General features: G+C 39.6%; 1 protein-coding gene across 1 annotated transcript in view; it reads left to right on the top strand.

The window, feature by feature from the left end:
- LOC136881061 (protein obstructor-E) overlaps positions 1-24,047 on the top strand; it is a 50,872-nt gene that overhangs the window by 14,933 nt on the left and 11,892 nt on the right. The window contains exon 2 of the mRNA XM_067153671.2: positions 17,638-17,934. Within this exon, the coding sequence (XP_067009772.1) occupies positions 17,638-17,934 (297 nt within the window). The remainder of the gene's footprint in view (positions 1-17,637; positions 17,935-24,047) is intronic.

Genomic DNA, 24,047 nt, shown 5'->3' with positions numbered 1-24,047 from the left:
TTGCAAATATTCTATTGTGTCCCTAAAGGAACAGTCACAACACAAAAGTCACCCTCATTTATCAATTGTATCAGCTTTTTCAAATATTGCAGGGCTAGTGTAATTATATCCGCGTCATTCAAATTGGCGTTTTTGGGACCCAAGGTTTCGACTACATAACCCGTCGTAGTACAAACTGTAACAGCTTTTCACAAAGGTACGTTTTTATAGCCTGAGTAAAATTTGCGCTGTTACTAATTATCCTTTTCCCATCTCGGACATCAGTGCTGTCAAAGATTAACGGCAAACTATCCTTTGTTTTAAACACCCTTTTCGTCATAATGGAAATTTGTAATCAGGTATTCTCGAGAATGTGTCGTTATTCCGAAATGGGAAGGTAGGACCTCTTTTCAAATGCGTTCAAAACTCTCGCAGATACATCCGACAATTGTTACCTTTGCTCTAGTCCAAATGTAGATGAACTAGTGGTATTCTAATTGCCAGTGCGCAATTTGAACAGAAATATAACAATTGCTTGGATGACACTTCGGCAAGATAGGTTCCACATCGACACCAACAAGTCACGGAGAAACTCAATGTTTTCCAAAGTTAGGCCAGTAAAGGTTGCCATTTCAGACAGGAACTATGGAGTACCGTAGCGAAATCACGAGAGACCAGTCTCTACGGAACAAGATTGCTGTAAGATGAAATGGGAAACGTTGTTACAGTACGTCATTACTGAACTGTAGGCAACCCGTGATGCAATGCAGGGGTGGTTTGTATTGTTTTCTCTATGACACACGACGGAGAGGGTTTGAATGATTCCATAATTATTAGGGTGTATGACACACCTGCTATTTAGAAAAGATGGATATTTCTATTTGTTCTTACCGAGTAGAGTAGGCTTCGGCTTAAGAGCGGTTAACTTTGGGTGGCTTTGCAACTCTATATTCGGGAGACGAGTGCACTGGTCCCTACCGTCGGTTGTCATGAGAATGGTTTTCCTTCATTATTCATTCTCTTACTTTAAGGCATTCCCAGACAGTTCCTATTATAGGCCATGGCCGCATCAACCTCACCTTCTCCTCAAATCAAACTTCCGATAAAAATCTCCCTAGCCTGAGACACGGCGGTACCGTGTAGGAGGCGCGCCATGAAAACTTATGTAGTAGTAGTATTTGTTCTTACCGAGAAGAATAGGCTTCGGCTACACAGTGACTAGCTTTGTCTATCCTTGCAGCTCTATATTCGGGAGGCGGAGAGGCTGGTGCTCACCGACGGATGCCCTGAGAATGGTTTTCCGTGGTTTTCCATTCTCCTGAACTAAGGCGAAATACGAGACAGTTCCTATTATAGACCACGGCCGCATTCACATTACCTTCGCCATCACTGTTGTAAATCTCCCTGGCCTGAGGCCCACCAGACCCTGTGCGAGTATGACTTTAACAATTTTAACTCCTCCCCCATCCCTCAATTTGCCATTACCAAAATTATTACATTACAAATAAGAAAATGCAAAAAATAACGATATTAATTTTAAACTTTGCCGTGTGGATAGGGGCGTGTAGCTGTGAACCTGCATTCGGGAGATAGTGAGTTCGAAACCCCTGTTGGCAGCCCTGAAGATGGTTTTCCGTGGTTCCTCATTTTCACACCAGGCAAATATTGGGACTGTACCTTAATTAAGACCATGGCCGTTTCCTTCCCTATCCTAGCCCTTTCCTATCCCATTGTCACCATAAGACCTGTCTGTGTCCGTGCGACGTAAAGCAACTTGTGAAAAATAAAAATTAAATTAAACTTTTCAAGCATGATGGTATATTTGCAATAGTGTCCCACATGTCCCTAGTATTTTTCGGAAGTTTTCTACCTCGTGTTGTTTTGCAGAGATGCCCTTAGGCCATACCCGAACGTTCAAGATGATACCTCCTCTTGGGGTACCGATAGCAGTTCGCGAATCGGCATGAATATTTCTCTAAAGAAAGGCAAACGACTGGCATACGACTTAGTCAATTTGATTCAAGAGCAATTTTCACTATCTTATTCAGCGACAAAGAGAGAAAATAAAATCTTATAAACAGGGCCTATATTGTACATGATTAATTAGTTTTTGTTTTCCTACAAGTTTACAATATCTTACTTACGCGGTTTGAAAAATAACCCATTCAATTACACACACGAAAAATCTATCTGTCGCTAAGATAAGTGTGTGTCAGAGACAAGGAAACAATGAAAGCGCTCTCTGTGTACTTCCAAAAGAAGCACGTATTTATACAAGCAGTAAAATTATTACCTCATTTATAATTTTTTTAAGTAAGCACTGTTTAATAGGTATCATGGAGGTGGTGGTGGTGATTATTTCTTAACCAGGAAGTACAACTAGGCAACCATCCTCTATACAGGTATTAAGCTAAGAATGTCCTTTAAGACCGACATGGTTTTATCGGACTGATGATAATATCACCGGAAGTACTTCTGGTACTGGGTGCAATAGAACCCATGAAATTTCACTTAATGATGCCAGGGTCACACGGAAGACGGGAATACGGAAGAAGATGAACACGGAAGGAGAGTCACCAGTTTGGTTAACATTAGCCGAACGAGAGAAATCAACTCCAAATTCGTGAGATCTTGGTGATGAAAGTATCCTCTAGCACGCGTCATTTGTTCATCTAAGACCGTTATTAAAGAGGCGGGGGCGGTAGACTTCATCCTCGATAATCCGCTACCTGTCGTAAGAGACGACTAAAAGAGGATTCCCTGGAGCTTTCATCATGGCAGTTAGACTCAGCGACTACGGGGCCCCTAGCTGACTCAGAGCCGACCTCCTCACCATTATCTCTCCTACCCGACCTGTCTTAGGTAACTCTTGTTCTTTTCCACCCTTAAGCTTAAGGAATCTTTAATTTTTTTGCCCTTTCCCTTAATTTCAGCGTACCTTCATTATTTGAAGGGTCGGACCTCTTCCATTTTCTCCTCTAATTAAGAGGAAGGGATGGTTGCCAAGTTGTCCTTCCCCTTAAAATGATATTTACCGATTCTGAGACATGAGGAACACGCATGTGCTATCAAGTATAAATATTTGATCTAAGGATTATGAGTTAAACTTTAAAGAGTCGATAAAGCTATGGAAGAGATCTTATGTCTGATCTTCTTGTTTGGTAACAGCTATATACATAGCACAAATTACACTTTCATTGCTTCCTGTCCCATCTTCTGTAGGCGACTCTTGTTCTCATATGTCCTTGGCAATATGAGCATCTCGAGCCATTGAAACCTTTAGGGCATATCTTCGCTATATCAGATCCTCTCATTCATTTGGGGGGTGGGGGGTAATAATTTTGTAAGGTTTACTCTTTATGTCCTTTAAATAATCATCAAACAACACTTACATTTATAGACAAAATATTTCAAGCATTATTTCTAAAGGTGCATCTGACGCGAGACCTCACTTTACATTTGCTGTATTTTAAGGAAAACTCTGAATTTGGCGTAACTGGTGACATTAATTGTTTACTTATTAATTTTTTGATGGTATATGACATTATAATGTCATGTTTAGGAATCTCACTTTACGCGCTAGGCTTATGTACTGTTAATTACAGTTATTATCTTTTAATGAGACAGTACAGTAAGGTAGAATAGATTAATTAACAATTTAACTATTCCCTCTATAATTATATTAAAAGAACAGTTTCAAAACAGGAGCGTGGGAACTAGTGACTAATTATTGCACTTGTTTTAGTTCATTGTGTCACTGTATAACGGGGTTTCCCAACATCACGCAAGAGGACGCGAGTCACAGAAAGTCACCTTGAAAATTATGACTATCATATCGTGACATGAGCTACTGTCATACATTTTGACTTCATGCCATTCAGGATGGCCGCTTGTCAACTTCGGCGTTCCGTTTTACTCTACCGAAGGACTTAGAGAATGGAATTATGTTGGGTGACCTATGTCTGAGTTTAATTTAATTTTGTCGGCTAAGTATTCTTGACAGTGGACAACTGAAACGAGTGGCTTCAGGTAATGAGGCACACAATATCTTGTTTGACGAGAGGTACTGGGGTAGCGAATTCTCGGTACCTCTCGATTATGTAGTACAAACAATGAAGATAAAATCACATTGTGGACCGAGACACTCGAATATCTACAGCCTGCCTGATTTGGCAACAGTTTTGTTGTCAGGCTAAGATCGTTAGTGCCCTGTATGCACCGCGGATTCGTTTCATTTTTGTACAGGCTGTATAATCGTAAAGTAGTAGGGGTTGTAGGAAGAAGGTAGATTCGATTGGTAACTTCCAATTGGCGGGTTCGATCCCAGCTCTACTGGTGGTATTTGAAGGTGCTCTTGTCAGTAGATTTATTTACACTAACAAGAACTCCAGCGTGATAAAATGTCGGCATCTCGGCGTCTCCAAAAATCATAAAAGTAGTCAGTAGGACGTAAAATCATTATTAATATTAAATTGATAACATATAGATATCAGTTTCAAAATAATTCCATGTTAACAATAATTCAATTTTAACGACTACTTGAATTTAACCGTATTTTTGCAGAACACTTAATTATTTTTTTCTGTAGAAGGGTAGATCAGAAAAAAAATTGTTGACTTAATGGAACCTTCTGATCTCTTGTTGAAAGAAACTCGGTAGTTTGACCGTGATATCGGCCTTGCTTCTCATGGTCTGGTCTCGACTACAAATGGGGACGACGCGTCCGCATAATTTGCTCCACATTTGGTCAGGCGACTTTGAGTAATGTCAAGGATTTCCTTGGAACTTGAAGGTAACGCATTTCGCTCCACAGCATACATTACTCCTGGCAGAACAGTTATCACACGTTTTTCTTATTAATGATGTTTCGGAATCAGATCATGAATGTAGTCTAGAATTAGAGCATCAACAGCTTCTGTTGAACCATAAGATCGAGAGAGACTTATCGTCTTTCAAACACTGTCAAAAATGAATTTCAGTCATTATATTGTTAAGTTTTCATCCGGGAGGCTGGTTGGATCCTCAAATAGCACCTTTACAAGTTATGTGATTATTGAATGAATGGATGAATGAATGAATAGAATTCTCTTCTCTACCAGTCACAGATAACCACCAACTGGGGAGAGAGTGTTAATTTATTGTAACCATAATTAATACATACAGTTAGTTCGTTTTGATAATAAACAGTATTTATAAAAAACATTATAACCTTATTACAACCTTAGCCTTCCCCCTTAACCATGCAGACTCAATGATACATACAGCCCTCCAATTTGATCCTGGAGGTTCCAGATCCCGAAGTCGTCCCAAGAAGCGTAGGTTCAACTGCATCAAGGAAGACATGCGTCTTCTAGGCATCACTGAAGCTGACGCCCTTGCTCGCAGGAAGTGGAACATGGCATGTTGAAACGCGGACCGTGCACCAATGCGGGACTAAACGCTTGGAAAGAAGAAGAAGAAGAAGAACGATGTTATAGTGTCCAAGATACCTCATCTTATATATTCCTAGTACATATGAACGGACGAATTCCCCCCCCCCCCTGAGTCCCAGTAACTGTGGGAGAGAGCACCCGCCCATCGCAATCTTATGCGATTATTGGGAAACCGCAAACGCAGATGGTGGTGCAATTACGAGGCTTACAAGGGATGGTGAGAAATAAGATAGTTTGCCCTTTATTTCCTCACTGGACCAGAAAGTGCTATTGATGCACGATCGGCCCAATGAATAGTGCCGTTTATAACAGCTAGACATACTCTGAATGCCTTTAATCACCTCCACCTATATCCCAGCAACTTCCATACTGTCACAGCCTGCGGTGGAAGCTATACTGTGTCAAGATACAGATTCAAAAAACTGAATCCATCAAGAAATAGCAACGATATATTTATTTGGACTAGGAATCTCATATTTCTAACTGATCACGTAAATTTTCCATGTGTTCGTTGTGTTGGCGTACTGTACAGCTTGTAATGGCTGGCTAGAAATAGGAATGGTTCAGGATCATGTCATAGTGAACACAATAGTTTTCTGCTCTGTCAAAATGAAATGTTCAAGGGGAGGTCTAAAGACTTGGTTCTTGAAAAAAGGGGAAATACTGGCAAGACCTCACACATGTATCTTCTTGGGGATTGGAAAAGAACGGCAGTTGATCAAGGGAGGAAAGACCGAAAAGAAAAGCCTAGCGTAAGTAATAACTTATTCAGTTAGGGTTCCGTGATCTTCTCATTAAATTTATATCTGTGTAGTATTGGGAACGTTAGGAAGTCACTAAATAATTTACAGTTTAAAACTGTATACCTCTTTTCCCTTGTATTCCAACTCCTTGCGTAACACTGTTCAACAGCAAGCTTGTAGTTTTATATGGCGATTGATATCATAATCATAGCTACGGCGGGATCTCAAGTTTTAGGTGGAATCCGAACCAATCGCGAGATTAATTTTCATTTAAATAATCCTGAGTGCCCTGTTGGGATTCAAAGCACGGCATTCAGACACTATGTCACTCGGCTACCACATCCACGACACTTTTCTTTGTTTCAGTGAATCTCCGATTTGCGCTTCCTATAGTTTTTTGTTGAATGAAATAATCTCCATGTAATGAAAATGAGATCATTCCTTTGCTGTTGCGATTTCTGTGTGCGAAGATTGGTCCGTTAACAGCGAATGTAGCCTAAAGCTGGTCTATTTACAGGAGAATTTATGATGGAAATTAGATGACAACCTGTTTCATACTGTTTCTTCCCATCTGTCCAAACTACTCGTGGACACCAAGTTACCTAGCGTAAGTAATGTCTTAGTCACTTCGGGTTCCGTGATCTTCTCATTGCATTTATATCTGTGTAGTGCTGAGAACGCTAGGAAGTCCTTTCACTTTCGTGCGGAGGTGTATTCGATTTTTCTACCAATTTTCGAAATATATTCCTCTATTGACAAATTCGTGCATAGCCTTATATTTTAAATTTATTTCCTTGCTGATATTTTTAAATTCATTACCCAAATGAGAACTAGTTACGAAACATATATCCCGAAGAAATTTAATTCGGATGAACTATAGTATTTTCTCCGGGCTGGTGTCAAGGAACCCAAGAAATATCGTGAATATTGCTACGTTCCTAAATTCGTTATGTCGGTTTAAGTTTATTAAAATGTCAAGATATAGTACAGTAGTCAATAAATAAATAAATAAATAAATAAATAAATAAATAAATAAATAAATAAATAAATAAATAAATAAATAAATAAATAAATAAATAAATAAATAAATAAATTTGTCATCCCTAAAAATAGTCTGTAGGGGATTCTCCAATCTTAATAATAAGGCTGTTGTATTATGTCCTAGGTAACCTTCTAGTAAGCAAAGTAAGGCAAAGCAAAGTCATCTCCAGACAGGTAATGAAGGCCCTTGGAGGGGTGGAAGTTAAAGGCTTCCACTTCGTAACCCCGGAACTTGATGCGGTAGAGTGGTTACCTCTACTTCCGGCCGCCTTTGCCCCCAAGAATTAACCAGGTACTCATTTTTGGTGTAGGCTGAGTGAACCTCAGGACCATATTCACCTCCGGAAATGGAAATCTTGTTTCTTAAATTTTTCGACTTCCTGACGGGTAATCGAACCCACGTCTTTCCGGGTGAATTAAGCACGCCTTTGCCGCCACGGCCAAGCAGCCCCTAGCCTTCCAATACACAGCCGAAATCTATATTACAGAAATGCTATTTTTAGAATGAGCTGCAGTGTTATGGATGTAAGCAAAGTAAAACATTTCGCCTGTCAGGCCATGGAGGAGTTGCACTGAGTAGGGTAGACAACTCTTTATCCAAACATTTTAGTTAGAAAAAATGAACTTGTAAGTGATTTTTGACGCGAGAAGTAGAAGTTTCGTTTCTGATTTTCTTGACTTCCCGACGTCCGGCGTCATCCCGGGATACGTTACCGCTTCGGTCAGGCAGTATAAAAAGCGCACAGATCGCCGAGACAGTTCCTCATCTCTTATGCAGTCTGGGAGCTTTGGAGAGTGAAAGTCTTGTAATTTCAACACCAGTCTCGCTTGACTCACGACGCTTGTGGTGCGTGGCGAATGCGATATCAATCAGGGTACTCATCACTTCACCATCCACCTCGAAAACATGCTGCACAGTCTTTGAGGATAAGGTCATCTTGAAATGTGTCAGTCCATGAACTCCTGGTTCCATATATATTTTCTGATGAGAATAAGACAACCAACCCTACGGAAATTTACAAAGTAATAATTTACGAAATATTTTTCTTTATCTAAGAGGCGTATTAGAGTAATGGAAGTAGTTGAGAAGTGAATATCTTACAGATTTTAAGGTTGTTTAACTAATCATTCCACAACAGATCGTGAAATCAGAAAGCATATTAATCACAACTGCAATTAATGAGCAAATTAACTAACCCTCGATTTTAATGTCATTAATTAAGCGTTCAAATAGTTCATCTGTGTTGCTGAAGATTGTTGTTTCAAGAAAAAATAAGATGATTAGCCTGTTGGTTCAATATACCTTATAGTGGAAAAGTATTTTACTCTGATGGTATTGTCAGAACGCATTTTTCCGAAACGGAGTTTCATTACAGGTTTTCTGAAACGAAGGGCAATATTCTATGTTTATATAATTTTTATATTATATATGACGGAGGAGAGGTTTCAAACACATTACCCGATGAAATTCCGCAATTGTGGAATTATTCGAATTAAAAGAAAATTGGCTTTGACCAGCATTTGGATAAGTAATCCGATACTGTTTGAGAGAAAGGAACGTCTGAAGTTCAGATAACAATAAATGAACTTCGGTTCATATAGATTTTTCCAGTGTCGGAACAAGCATGCTGTTCGTGATCCAGCCTTCGCCATTGAGAATTTCCGAGCATTCTCCAGTTTTCAAGCATTTCATTGAAAATGTTCCAAATGATGCAGTTGATGACAGATTGATATAAAATTCCGGAAGTATTCTAGTAAACTGCAATATACACTTATTATGAGATTAGAAATGTATCAAAAGCATGAGCTAGTGTTTAGGAATTATCAATAATTGTAACTTGGTCAAAGTATTCTGTTCGGAACTAAAGCCAAAGTTGACTGCAATGGTACAGTAAATCATAAAGGAATCCTTTTGTCGCAAATACAAGGTTTGCCAGAAATTTTCATTATCTTGAATAGAAAACATTGTAGCTTCCATCATACAAGAGTGATATAAACCGGGCGAGTTGGCTGTGTGAGCTTGCATTGGGAGATAGTGGGTTCGAATCCCACTGTCGGCAGCTCCTCTGAAGATGGTTTTTCGTGGTTTACCATTTTCACACCAGGAAAATGCTGGGGCTGTACCTTAATTAATGCCACGGCCGCTTCGTTCCCACTCCAGCCCTTTCCTGTTACATCGTCGCCATAAAACCTGTCTGTGTCGGTGCGACGTAAAGCCACTAGAAAAAAGAAAAAAAAAAGAAAAGATAATTCCCCTTCTTCCTAATACTAATCTCTGGACCTCTAATGAGAAATACACAGACAGATGTTCTGTCACCTTGGACATCTCTGGAACACAGTGTCGAACCGTATTAATTCAGAACTATTCAACTGTAAAGGAAAACTGTGGACAGCTCCGCGACGAGAGATTAGCTTCAGGAGTGAGAAGCTATGTGGTGTTTTCTTCACCATTGTAAAGAGGACTTATGTGGGTACTTACTGTTACTTACATATGAGAGTGAGGGTAACACTGACTCTAGCCTCTGGAGTTCTCAGAGAGTACTTGCTTTTAATAACACAAATCAAGTTTCATTTTTTTTTTACAAGTTGCTTTACGTCGCACTGTCACAGACAGGTCTTATGGTGACGATGGGATAGGAGTGGGAAAGAATCAACCGTGGCCTTAATTAAGGTACAGCCCCAGCATTTTCCTGGTGTGAAAGTGGGAAACCACGGAAATCCATCTTCAGGGCTGCCGACAGTGGGGTTCGAACCCACTCTCTCTCACTGGATACTGACCGCACTTAAGCGTCTTTAGCTATCTAGCTCGGTGAAAATCAAGTTTCAAACCAGTTCAGTAAGGAATGGCGTAACTTCCTTTCGTTCATCAACGTACTTACTGTATATTTAAAATAAGTATTGATTTAAAAATATCCCTCCAGGCGTATGAAAAATCAACTGTTAATGGACATAAATGTCAATTATTATTATTATTATTATTATTATTATTATTATTATTATTATTATTATTATTATTATTATATTTGCTGTTATTCGTAGTGGCGAAGTTAGGCCTCATGGTCCTTTCCTACGCTGAACCACATTTCATTACCCCTTCACTGCATGACATTTTTTCGTTCCCGTTTCGTGACGAAAATTTCAAGCTTTAAGGTTCAACTTGAATTCAGTGTCTTAGACTTACCAACAATTCTTGAGCGGTGGGTAATATCTTAACATTCGAATGTGATGTGATATAGTGGAATATATAAATATATATGATTTTTCGCAATTTTTGCTCAGCTCTTAACGTTCAAAGATCGATCATTACTGCCTACTAGCCATGTGCACTTTCTGCAAGGCGTCAGTGGTATGTATGTTTGATTGTACAGCTGAAGGTGCGCCGTAAAATTACCTCTGTCCACTATCTGTATTCATTTACACAGGTAAAAAGTTGTATTTTGCCTGATGGCAACGCTATGTGTTATCTTAAAAACTACAATTACAAACTAGAAGTGATATGAAACAAAATAAAACGCTGAAATCATATTGATAGACGAGATGTGTTTTATTCTCACAAACTGTTAATTTTGTATCCAAATAGACTCCTGTTTGAAATGTGCTCGTAGTCTTTCCGATTTCACCTTATCATTTTCGAATTCTATACCAACTAGAATTATGATAAAGTGATAATTGCTTCACTTCTTTGACACGAACACACACTTTCGTGATTTATTACCTCCGCAAAAGATCTGCATGGAATCAAAATAGTGAAGTCCTCTTGTTATGTTGCCATTTACATTACTGTGATTGTAGCCATACTGAGAGATCTCTGAGGTGCTGGATAGCAGGATAATAAGAATGGCTGGGAAGAACTACCCAGCTTGTCTAAGGTCGAGCTGATTACCGAAAAATAGTAAAGCACCAATAAAAAGTTTTATCATACGATATGTAAAACAAGAAGGATCAACTCAATTTTGAAAATTAACGGGGACAATAGAACTAGGACACCGAAGTGGGCTTCATTTAGTATTCCTTTCCTCAGTGGCTATTTCCAACTCCCTCTTTCGAGGCAAATATTTAACAACGATGAAGAATATTTATGGCCAACCTATCTGGAGTACATCAGATACCCCATTAAACAAGGCATAATCTCAAACTACATAGTGGAAGCATTTATTTTTCGTTGTTGACAATTTACGAGATTTGAAAAAGTGAGATTAAGTTCATCACGAGGGTAAAGTATGTAGTGGGGGAGGGGGGGCTTTTATCAGATACCCCATTACACAAGGGTTAATCCCAAAATATTTTTTCAAAAAATGGAATGAATTTACAAGTTACCTGGAAACAGCTACCTTACATGCCCTTTGAGTACAACCTGTTCCTTCGATTTGACACTGCCTAGAATGAAAGTTTGAGGATTAGCCTCACTACTCTACCGTAAAATGGCCCTTCGATGGTATCAAACAAGCAGATCATACCAGAGCTCAGCGATCAGGCCGCAAGGGGTACCCTCTCAGAAGGGATGATAATGTCTGGAGTATCGACACAACACCAAATCGAGGTCTGTACTATCTCAAGTGGCACCACTGTAGGAAATCCAGAAGGAGATCATAGTACCACTCAGGAGATCATGTCGTTCTCAGACACTACAAAAAGTACAATTTCTTTCACTGTTATTGCCATTGAGATTACAACTTATCAGTCTGTGTGAATGCATGTTTCTCTACATGTGTGTCACCTCATTCACAGAGTTTATATGAGAAGAGAGCCAGTTTCTCTTCGTTGTGTTAAATGGTTGTTTATTAGTGGGATCTCTGTCTCACACTCGACAGAAGGCTGAACGTGGCATTTCACCTCGGGTATCGCTAGAGAGTAAGTTCCAGGAGGCTTTGTGACTCAAAGCCAATGCATACGGCACTGTTCAAACAGAAAGTTGAGCTGTTATATGTGGCCACGCCCAAACCTTGGCAAGTCGAATGTCACCAGACCGGAACTGACTGCCAATTCAGAGGCACTTAGAGGCCGCGGACACGTACCTACCCCTTAGGTAACTCAATAATTTACAAGTTAATGACCTTCTAGACATTGACGACATGTTGGCAGTCGCGAGATTCAGTTTTGTCCTCGCATGTCTTTTATTCCACTATGAAACATCACTTGTAGATAATTTTGTACATTATCTTTATCGAGTGATACAGTTTCTAAACTTCTAAGGGCTCATTAAAAGAAATCCTTGTATACAAAGAACTATTAAAAGTTGTTGTTAAAGGTTTTCTTGCTTGTGATACATTTTGATATTAAAAAAATAATTTCAAGATTGAAGAAATATGATTTTTAGATGATTTCTTTCCCGAATGCCACAACCAATGATAGTGGGATGTATAGATCTCGAAAAGATGTGAGCAGACTCGGGAGATGAGTGGCAACAAGTGACTTAGCTTAAGATACCTGTGACATGTATTTCTGAGTGTGGACAATGTTATTTTCAGGCAGAGATTCACCAGAAACCTACCACTAACTAATGGTACAAGTATTGTGGTATTATAGTGGATTTTGTTTGCTAGTTGCTTTACGTCGCACCGAAACAGATAGGTCTTATGGCAACGATGGGACAGGGAAGGGCTAGGAGTGGGAAGGAAGCGGCCGTGGCCTTACTTAAGGTACAGCCCCAGCATTTGCCTGGTGTGAAAATGGGAAACCACGGAAAACCATCTTCAGGGCTGCCGACAGTGGGGTTCGAACCTACTATCTCCCGAATACTGGATACTGGCCGCAATTAAGCGACTGCAGCTATCGAGCTCGGTATAGTGGATTTTAATGGTTAAGGGAACCCCATTCCTAGCTCAGATGATTAGATATTGTCCTTTCACAGTGCATCCTGGGTTCAAATGTCAGTGAATCCATGTGAAAGTTTTGTAGGACAAAATAAAAGTGTGGCAAATTTTCTCCGGGATTTCTAGTTTCAGTTTCATGTAAGTGACATCTCGTAACCATCTGTCATAATCGTGGAAATGTGTGACTACCGTCATTATTCGTTGCGTTCCAATATCCTGAGGCTAATTGTATCTATATCACCTGGCCTGGCACTAGGCTGGAATTAGTTTAATGGATTACTTTTATCATTAAGACGTTATTTTTCAATCCAGTATTTCTGAGGCGAATGAAGGAGGGCAAGCATCGTAAAAACCACAAATTCTCGCCAGCACTGAAATAATCTACTACTCCTACCATTAGGCTGTCGAGCATATTCGTAGGAAAATGAAAATCCACAGCCTGTTTCCAGTCATTCGGCCGGGTCAGGAATAGATTGAATGGAGCCCCCAATCTAGCGGTGAGGATAGGAATTGTGCCGGCTGCCGAAGCCTGTCGCACTCCTCTGGGGCAATGATTAATGACTGACAGATGAAATGAAATGATATTGGAGAGTGTTGCTGGAATGAAATATTACATGGAAAACCGGAGTACCCGGAGAAAAACCTGCCACGGAGGCTCTTCTCGAGCATATTCGTATACCATTCTAAAATGTAAATATCTTCATTTAAATAAATGGAGGGAATGAAGCTCAGCAACGAATCTGACTGTAATCAGTCCTTCAGTGGGTTGTGGGTGATAGAAAATAAAATAAAAATTGGAACGTGTTAAATCATTTTAGATATTCTACGTATTTCGTACGGGCTACATAATATTTAGGGAAACTTTCTGTTTGGTACGCGGAATACAGTTTGAAGATTTTTCTCAATGTTGTACATGAGTTACAATGTCTAATATTCAGGGCTAAGGAATGCTTGTAATATTGTTCGCCTTTAAGAAACTAACCCCAGTGAAGGGGCAGTTATGCAACCTAGACACCAATTACGATGGAAAAGTTGCCTAAGTATTGTACGTCACGGAGCTACAAAGTGTAACCTGTTCTATCAGCCGATGATAATGAATGGGATGAAGAAATAGGGTTCAAGTGGAAAGAAACTGTCTTACTTTTAAACTCTGTGTAGCTGATCGTAAGTGGGACTCTTGTCCTACAGCGATGTATATTCTAAGCGATGTTGCATGGTGATGGTAACAGGACGCCAAGAACCCCTCCTCCCTCGTATTCCTAACAGATAATGTAAAGTAGGTAATTTGTAAGCTATGCAAATATAGTTATTACTGGGTGTGTTGTTAAGTACCGGCCCATCCCTCCACTCAGTCTCACATTTTATATTTGATTCTCCTGCATAAGTCAGTGCGTGTGTATGACTAACTTAACGTTTTCAAAACATACCATTGGAACTAGCTGTCGTTAGAAGTAAACTATAATACAAACCACTGACCACATTGAATACAAATATAATATTTCATTCATTGTACAGGAAGTTCCTAGTTTTATTTCTAAAATCCGATAGAAACGCGATAACTCTAATTCATAGTCTTAGGGGAGAAATGTGCAAAAGGTTCAATTATGAGTGATTTTTCAATATTTTCAATGAAAGGAGTGAAACCACGCATTCGTTTTTATTTACTATCATTTTACACAAAATTATATTGGAATATGGGGTTAAAATTTGATAAATGCTATAAAATACGTTTTCTAACACTCCTGTAGTTAAATCTTTGAGAAGCTGTAGATAGGCGAGACTAAAGGCGGGGGAGAATTTTATGCTGTCTCCTACGTAAAATATATTTTAATTAAACAATTGTAAAGTCAATAAATTAATGAAAAATCTGATAATAATAATGGTTGAAATATATATTATTCAGTGAAGTTTGTTAATCTGTGGTACTGAATTCAAATTCTCTCCTTCATACTTCATTAAACATTTACGGATTAAATACAGTGATAATCTTTGATATGTCTCTGTTGAAGATGCAAAACTTAAATATCTTACCCCTTTCATGTTCTTTGAATATACACGCAACACAAAAAATATCGCCATCTGTAGGAAAAGTGTCCTAAGTTCACCCTAGAAGCATTAATTAGATAACTCTTTCACCATTACCAATTGTACAATACTAATCTGGAAAACATTCCGAGAATTGAATTGCAATTGCTAAGAGTTCTGTTTGCTTGCATTTGATTCAGTAAAATTCCTTCTTTTTCAATTCGAAGGCTGAGGAAAAATTTCCCATTCCATCAAAGGATATTTGTCCCCGTGGTGTAGTGGTAGCGTGCCTGCCTCTCGCTCGGAGGCCCCGGGTTCGATTCCAGGCCAGGTCAGAGTTTTTCTCTCGGCCTGAGGGCTGGTTCGAGATCCACTCAGCCTACGTGATTAGAATTGAGGAGCTATATGACGGTGAGATGGCGGCCCCGGTCTCGAAAGCCCAGAATAACGGCCGAGAGGATGCGTCGTGCTGACCACACGGCCCTTCGTAATCTGCAGGCCTTCGGGCTGAGCAGCGGTCGTTGGGCAGGCCAGAGCCCATTCAATGGCGGTAAGTGCCGTCGGGTTCGGTTTTTCAAAGGATATTTGTGGCATTGCTCTTCTGATATCTTTCTGGATTTTCCTAAACTAGAAAAAACGCAAAAGAACATATAACTCAAAATAGTTGATATCTGGTTCGAAAGGGCGAATATTACATTGCAAAGGAAAAAGCACTGTACTGATAAAAAATTAGTGCAAGTTTTATAGATAACATATGACAAAAAGAAAATAAATAACATTACTTTGGCGATTTGATTAGTTTTAAAATTAATGTAAACAAAAATAAGTACCTTTATATTGAGATAGATTTTATTGCTACTGGTTTAACGCCACGCAAACACATCAAAGGTTTTCAGCGATGCAAGGATAGGAAGCAGCCGTGGCCTTAATTAAGGTACAGCCCAAGAATTTGCCTGGTGTGAAAGTGGGAGACCACGAATAACTATTTCAGGACTGCCGACTATGGGATTCAAACTCAACATCTATCAAATGCAAGCTCACAGCTACACGGCCCTTACCGTACAGCCATATCGCTCGGTGAGATAGGTTTAAATATCTTAGATATTAAAAGTTTTATTAATCATGCGATTGTCAGTGCTATAAACAGAACAAGTAAACTCAATAATTAAGTAGTAATTATTTTAGAAAAAGTTAAAAAAAATACACTAATTTATTCTCAGTACAGTCATAAACATCAGTCTGTCAATAAATAATTATTATTAAGCAAACTGGTGTTTGAGAAGCCGATTGAACCGGATGACATACATTCATTCTTTAAATTTAAGAAAATGGCGTGAAAATGAAAATATCACAAAATTGTCAAGCCATGAATATTCTGAATAATACAATTATTAAACTACATATATTACTTTTTCAACATAGTAACCACCTACATTAAAATATTAATCCCAGCGTCTTACTTCACTATACTGTTCCTGTGCACCTATGGTTAGGTACTTCTGTTTGCAGTGCACTTTATTCGTACATTATTTTACGGATAGAAAACAGAGATGGAACACGATAGGGTCAAGTGAAGATTGTACGGCGAATGTAACAGAACTTCCCTCTAGTGCTTTTCCAACGAAGTTCTAGTCTGATTTTCGCATGTCGTGTTTCATGATGCGGCCTCTCTTCGGTGGGTAACTGTCCTGACTCCTTTCGTTTATGCAGTTTCTGGAGAGTTTGTACACTTGGCCACCATTAACTGTTATTTTTGGTTAGAAGGCATTCACAAATCAGAAAGCCTTTACAATCTCTGAACATGTTTGCTATTGGTTTCCTTACCCTACATTTGACTTAAGGTGAATTCTAAATCATAGAATTTATTTCTTCTCTGGACTTAATTCATAACCCAGTCACTCGTAATTACGCTTTCAAAAAAGGAGTTTTCTTTCTTTTGGTGACAGCGAAGACTGTTTCATGAAGTACCAATATTTTATTTTTATGTTTCTGTATTACGGCTGTGCTACTCCTACTGAAACCACGACTTTTCAGCGGTAAAGAGGTAAAGTGAAAAGACCAAGTTTTTGTAAATCTGTCAATAAAGCAATAGAAACCCTACACATCCTTAACCTCATCTCCTTAACTTATTCATATCGCCTTTTACCCATCTCCCTCTTCTCTCAATTCTTCCCAACCCCGTCTAATCTCCTGGCCAGAGAGAGGGCGTTACTCTTTAGGTGGCCCGTCCTACCCGCTCAGGGTGGGGAATGAAAACAAAAGTAGTAGTAGTAGACCAAGTTTTGATGTTCGATAGTGGCAAGCATTTCAAAGGTCCCTCCAACCTTTTGATGCGTCCCACGATTGAGAGTATCTGAGGAATTTTCTTTAGTGGTAACTAAAAGTGGGGCGAGACGCAATGCGAAATATACTGTAACCTCCAACTCATAATGTGTGGAAGATAATTGTTTTCATGCGCAATTGGTTTCTCATTCAGAGGCATTTTACTTTACCTGACTGGTGTAATATTTTATAGTCGAGGATTCAAAGTATGTGAAGTCACTCATTTTCAGGTTAATCTTGTGCAGTCACCTTCACTTATCCACCTATTCTCTTTGTTCACAGTGGTGGCCAATGCCCAGTCATCGAAACCCCGCAAGTCCCCGTTTGGTGGAAGTAACCGTCAACAGAGCACCGCGGCGCCAACTGCAATAGGAGGTGACGATGACGTTGGTGACGAATGTCCTGAGCCCAATGGCTACTTCGCAGACGCTCTTCAGTGTGACAAATACTACGAATGTATAGACGGAGCTATCACGGAGAAGCTCTGTCCCGACGGTATGGTGTTCAATGATTACAGCTCTGAATACGAGAAGTGCGATCTGCCCTTTGGTATCGACTGTTCCAAACGACCAGAACTACGTGAGTATCATATTATTATTATTATTAGCATAACTTTATGTTCTGCTGTACGGAATGATAAGGTTTGTAGAGGGCTCTGATCATTTCATGAGGAAGTGATGTTCGAAATATATCTCCACCCAACTGATCAATACGCTCGTGATTGACGAACTCAAGACGGACTCATTCAAAACAGACTCTAGACCGACTCAGTCTCACCAGATTCGTTCTTTACATAGGCCTGCAGAAGATTCAGTGACACAAAAAATAATAATCCTAAAGCAGTCCTGATCTTAGCCCCTGATGTTCCTTATTTTTATCTCGTTTTGCTCAGTATTTTAACTTTATTTTTTATGCATCGCTATTTGGCTCTAAAGAAGTAGAAGGTATACTATCCATAAAAATATTATGAGCTATTCCGTACTTATCAGGGAAGCTGTGTGCTTATTGACATGGATTCAAAATATATTCTGATTCTAGTCGAATAAACGCCCTCGTCCTCGACGAGAAAGGTAACAGTGCATAATGGATTCAACCATCAGATTGACAGATATGGCACAGAGTGCTGAACGTTGATAAAAATAAAAGAATAGATCCGGTCTGTATATCCCCTATTACCTTAATAATATATCAGGTTGTCAGGATCCTCGGAGAGGTCAAGTGTTTTTACTATCCAGTAAATTTATTAAACTACTGTTTAGAATTATTTGAGTTTTGCATTTGAGTTTTGCAATCGACACAGTTTTTTTTTTCACTCACACACTCGTCGTACTCCTGGTCTCCAACACAGCTTCCGAAGTGCAATGTAGATTTAGAATAACTCACTTCATCATTAACAAGGTGCACTGAACTCCACGTAGCCGTCTGATGTACTCATACTTCACTGTAACACTCGTCATGGACTCGCGACCGTCTCATTCACTCGTGATTGACGAACTCAAGACGGACTCACTCGAAACAGACTATAGACCGACTCAGTCTCGCCAGGTTCGTTCTTTATATAGGCCTGCAGAAGATTCAGTGACACAAAAATAATAATCCTAAAGCAGTTCCTATCAACCAAATAACTACGGCGTATCGATGAAATTTAGGAAAGTGAGTTCCCTACTCCAATTTCCGTTTCCAAATCATTCTGGGCTCATTCTAAATTTATAATCAGTATTAACTCGAGTTTCAGTAATTCGCTTGTGCTTGTGCTAAAATCTATATGATTATGTGCTGTTCCACGTGCACTACTAATGATCAACAAGGCAGTGATTCTTTGTATATACGTCGTTTAGCTACGGGAAAGCATAATCAGTGTAATGACGCAAGTAATCCACCACTTGGTTATTGTTTTCTCTGTTGTTTGGCGAATGTGTCTTTCTCTTGTGCTATTGTTTCTACTACCGGGCGAGTTGGCCGTGCGCGTAGAGGCGCGCGGCTGTAAGCTTGCATCCATGAGATAGTAGGTTCGAATCCCACTATCGGCAGCCCTGAAAATGGTTTTCCGTTGTTTCCCGTTTTCACACCAGGCAAATGCTGGGCCTGTACCTTAATTCAGGCCACGGCCGCTTCCTTCCAACTCCTAGGCCTTTCCTATCCCATCGTCGCCATAAGACCTATCTGTGTCGGTGCGACGTAAAGCCCCTAGCAAAAAAAAGTGTTTCTACTTTCTTTTCAAAATGCAGAAACGGAACTGTAAATGAGTAAGCTTCGGAAAGAATATTTGTTTTTGTAAACACTGTGTAATCAAGAAAGCAGAGCTACGTGTTCACATTGTGGCAGTGTTTATTCTGTAACACATGAGGTTGATCTGATATCGTATACCTTGTGCGAGGTGTGAAGCACATATCTGCTATATCAGAAGTATCTAATTGGAATATCACCTCGTATTACAAGAACACGGATCATCAGAACAAGGAACCTGCAATGGAAGAAGCAACTTTCGTTTACCGCACAGCCTCTCATGGATTCAGTTTTAAACCAGCTGACTAATTTCGAAACTGTTTGACGCGAAATTTAGTCTCGCACGTACGAAATGTGAATCAGTGATATGCGCAGTTTTAGCTCCTCTTTAGTAACCGTGCCCATTGATACCTCTAATATGCGGGAGATAAAAATGTTACTAGTGTTAGTGAGGTATTTCTTGCCTTCAGAGGGAGTAAAAGTAAAATTTTTAGACATTTCGTCAACTCCAAAGGAAACATCGGAGATATTAAGCGACATTTTAGTACCTGTCATCAAGAAGTATGAACTTGAGCCGAAAGTTATAGGTTTCTGTGCAGATAACTGGAACACAAACTTTGGGGGAGTGAAGGGGTGGAAAAACGTGTACCATCAGCTGAATAACGAATTTGACTGAGAACGTTTGGGTATTGGCTGTGCTGCCCATATGGTACACAATTGTCTTCAAAGAGCAGTGGATGTTCTTCCTACAGTTGTTGAAGTTCTTGCGGTGAAAATATCCAAGTACATTCACATATACACAGTGCGTGTCGCGAAGTTGAAACCTTGTTTTGATTCTGTGAATGTAGAATTCAAGAGTCTCTTACGATATGGGAACACAAGGTTTCTTTCTCTTCTTCCTGCTTAGAAAGGACCATCCAGATGTTCCACGGACTTAAATCCTACTTCTGTTCAAAAGAGCAATGCCCAGCAGTAATTAATAAGTTCTTCAAGATGAATGTGCACAAGTGTACTTGCAGTTTGTTTGTGAGCAGCTGCGTTTATTTAATCAGGCAATTCTCAGAATGCAGAAGACTAACACTACTGCAACAGAAGTGGCCTACGAACTCAAACACTTGAAGCAAAGCCTAGCAGAAAAAGCTAAAACACTTTTTAGAGAAATGGTTGCATTTTATTCGAGATGCACTGAGTATATTGAATTGTGGGAAGGAAAGGTTCATGAAGTGTAATCCTTCAGCGGGATAAACAAGACTGAAATTAAGTGGTCTGAAGTTGAGAAAACAACAGAACTAATTAACACTAAAGCAAAAGAAGATGGGGAATTCCGAAGGCGACATACTGTTAGCTCTACAAACATTGAGAGGCTCTCTGACTGTTCAAGGAAAAGAAGGGTAGTTTTATGGCCATGTTTCAATATTGCCTCCAAACCGACTGACCAACCCTCTGTTCACCTTCTGGCAAGACAAGAAGTTTCGTACTACTTGGCTGACAGAAACCAAGAAGGATAGTAGTATAAGAGAGTAGAATAAAACATTGACGACATTTTTGATGATCTATCTTTGATTAAGAGATTTATTAAACAGAAAGATGTTAACTCAAAGCCAGGTTTTTGGCCACTTGAAGATAAATAGGTCAAAATATTCAAACACTCCAATGAACAGACTATTCTCTTTCGTAATTTTCACAAAGTAGTTGAGTTTGTCTTTTCTCTACCTGGGGCATCAGCTCTTGTGAAATGTGTGTTCTACATAATGAAAAACATGTGGTCGCCTTATAAAAATAGACTAGACGAAAACAGAGTTCGAGCCTTGCTCTGCTCTCAATTTGACCTGCAGGGAATTTTATGAGAAAATCAAAACAAACACAAATGTGCTTAAGAAGGTTATTCCAGTGATAAATATTCCTGGTGCTGTAAGAAGAGTGAGGCTACCTCTACTAGTTAAAAACTCGAAACTGATGGTAACCATAGATATCCTACGGCGTTAACACAGTGAAGTGATAATTAACGAAAAATTGAAAAATCAGGTGTTGCCGCACATGTTTTATCTCTGAACCACTTTCTAAAGTAAAAATGTAATTAACTAAATTCAACTAGGCCTTCGGAATTGAGGATCTGGGGAAAATGTTTACGTCAATAAAAGTAAACAAATTATCGTTACTGAACTGTGGAAATGTGCTGGAAGCCATTCCGTGGACATGCTCACCGATATCATCCAGGACATGCGGGAAACAGTGAAAGTACCACCTGATTGAAAATCGGGTCTGATCCATCCGCTTCACAAAAAGGGAGATTTTACTGATCTAAACAACTGCCGTGGAATTTCCCTCGTCCCGGTAACATACAAGATTATTTCCAAGGCGGTACTAACAAGGGCAGAAAATCATCTGGATAGTCAACTGGGAGAATATCAGGGAGGCTTCAGGAAAACCCGATCCTGTGCTGAACAGATCTTCAACCTTGAAACTCTACTTGCATACTCCAAGATGGGAAACCGCAAGGTGGTCGTCACCTTTGTTGATTTGAAGAAGGCCTACGATTCCGTTGATAGAGAAACACGTAATAAAGTACTCCAGGAACTACGGATAGACAACAAAACCTGCAGATTCATCCTAGAAATCTTGACAAACACCCATTCCAAGGTTGAATTTAGAGGCGAGATCTCAGAAATCTTCGAGATAAAAGCTAGAGTGAGACAAAGGGTGGACTTTCCTCACTTCTCTTCAGCTGTGTCCTTGAAAAGTTTGTGAGAGAATGGCGCAAGGTGTTCAGAGTGGTGTCTACTTGGGCCGTAAGAACGATGGACTGGTTCTAGATTGTCTGGCCTTTGCAGATGGCATGGCACTGATTGCTGATTCTATTGAAATGGCAACAATTCAGGTCAATTGCCTCGGGAAACAGGCTGCAAAAGTGAGTCTTCAAGTGTCGCTAGAGAACACAAAATTCTTCACCAACATCAAAGAAGCTAACAGAGAGATTTTACTAGAGCAAGGAAACATCAAGAGGACTGAGAAATTCAAATATCTCGGCGAATGGATTGAACCTAACTTATCAGAAAGAGCATCGATATTTACGAGAGTCGACAAGTTGGAACTAGCCTATCGACTGACTAAGAGCACCTACAACAAGAAATGTCTTTAAGCAACCTGAAACTTAGATACTACACATCAGTCATACGATCAGAAGCCTTGTATGCCATGGAGTATCTTTCCCTGAACCGAAGAGGTCTGGTAGAGAAATTAGAAGTCAGAGAGAGGAGAATCCTCAGGAAGATCCCAGGCCCGGCAAAGGAAGATGGGGAATTCAGAAGAGCTCTACAAACATATTGAGAGGCTCTCTGAATATGCAGGGAAAAGAAGGGTAGCTCTCTATGGTCATGTTGCAAGATTGCCTCCAAACCGACTGACCAATCGTCTGTTCACCTTCTGGCAAAACAAGAAGGTTTGTGCCACTTGGTTGACAGAAACCTAGAAGGATATTAAAGAACTGGGAATAACACATCTCCAAAACAGACAGTTTTGGTTGGGAAGAATTGAGAGAAAGAAGAGGAGCTGCTCGACTAAGTGGTATGTTCCGAGCTGTCAGCAGAGAGATGGCGTGGAATGACATTAGTAGACGAATAAGTTTGAGTGGCGTTTATAAAAGTAGGAAAGATCACAATATGAAGATAAAGTTGGAATTCAAGAGGACAAACTGGGGCAAATATTCATTTATAGGAAGGGGAGTTAGGGATTGGCATAACTTACCAAGGGAGATGTTCAATAAATTTCCAATTTCTTTGAAATCATTTAGGAAAAGGCTAGGAAAGCAACAGATAGGGAATCTGCCACCTGGGCGACTGCCCTAAATGCAGATCAGTAATTTTTGATTGATATTCAAATTCCGTTTTAAAACTCCTGTTTGTAAATGTAACAGTTAACAGTCTGTGAGACGCACCCTGAAGGAAGTCCGTGGATTTCAGGAAAAAACCCGAAGGAAAGGTACCCCTGAAGAGAAGAGGGAAAGGAGTTACGCCAGCAGAAGATGCGATAATACTGGGCAAAGATCAAAGCCCAACAGTTGAACAAGCGTTATCCAAAGTAGGCCCATTCGAAAGAACAAAGTCTCATCAGTCACCGGTACTAGGTGATAATCTTTGTTATTAGTTGAGTTCGAGTGTTTATTTAAAATTAAATGTTTCAACTCATGATAATGTAATTATTGTTATTAATAACATTTTCCCTTACATTTGTTAACTCAAAGTTTGTGGAAAACATAATATGGTAACCCTAAGAATACTACAACAAAATGTACAAATTAACTAGCTTTTATCCACGGCTTCGCACGCGGGGAAATTAATTGTGTGACCTTTTATAGAACTGGTGAACAGTGGGAACTATATCAAAATGTGTCCACTGTTTTAGTCATGTCAGAACATGTTGGCTTCAGTTCACATATATTGAAATTTTTCAAAAAGAAGAGAGTAAGG

This window comes from Anabrus simplex, chromosome 1 (genome assembly GCF_040414725.1).
Source record: "Anabrus simplex isolate iqAnaSimp1 chromosome 1, ASM4041472v1, whole genome shotgun sequence".
Taxonomy (NCBI): domain Eukaryota; kingdom Metazoa; phylum Arthropoda; class Insecta; order Orthoptera; family Tettigoniidae; genus Anabrus; species Anabrus simplex.
Note: the sequence above shows the minus strand (reverse complement) of the source record. Positions and strands in the feature narration are given on the sequence as shown.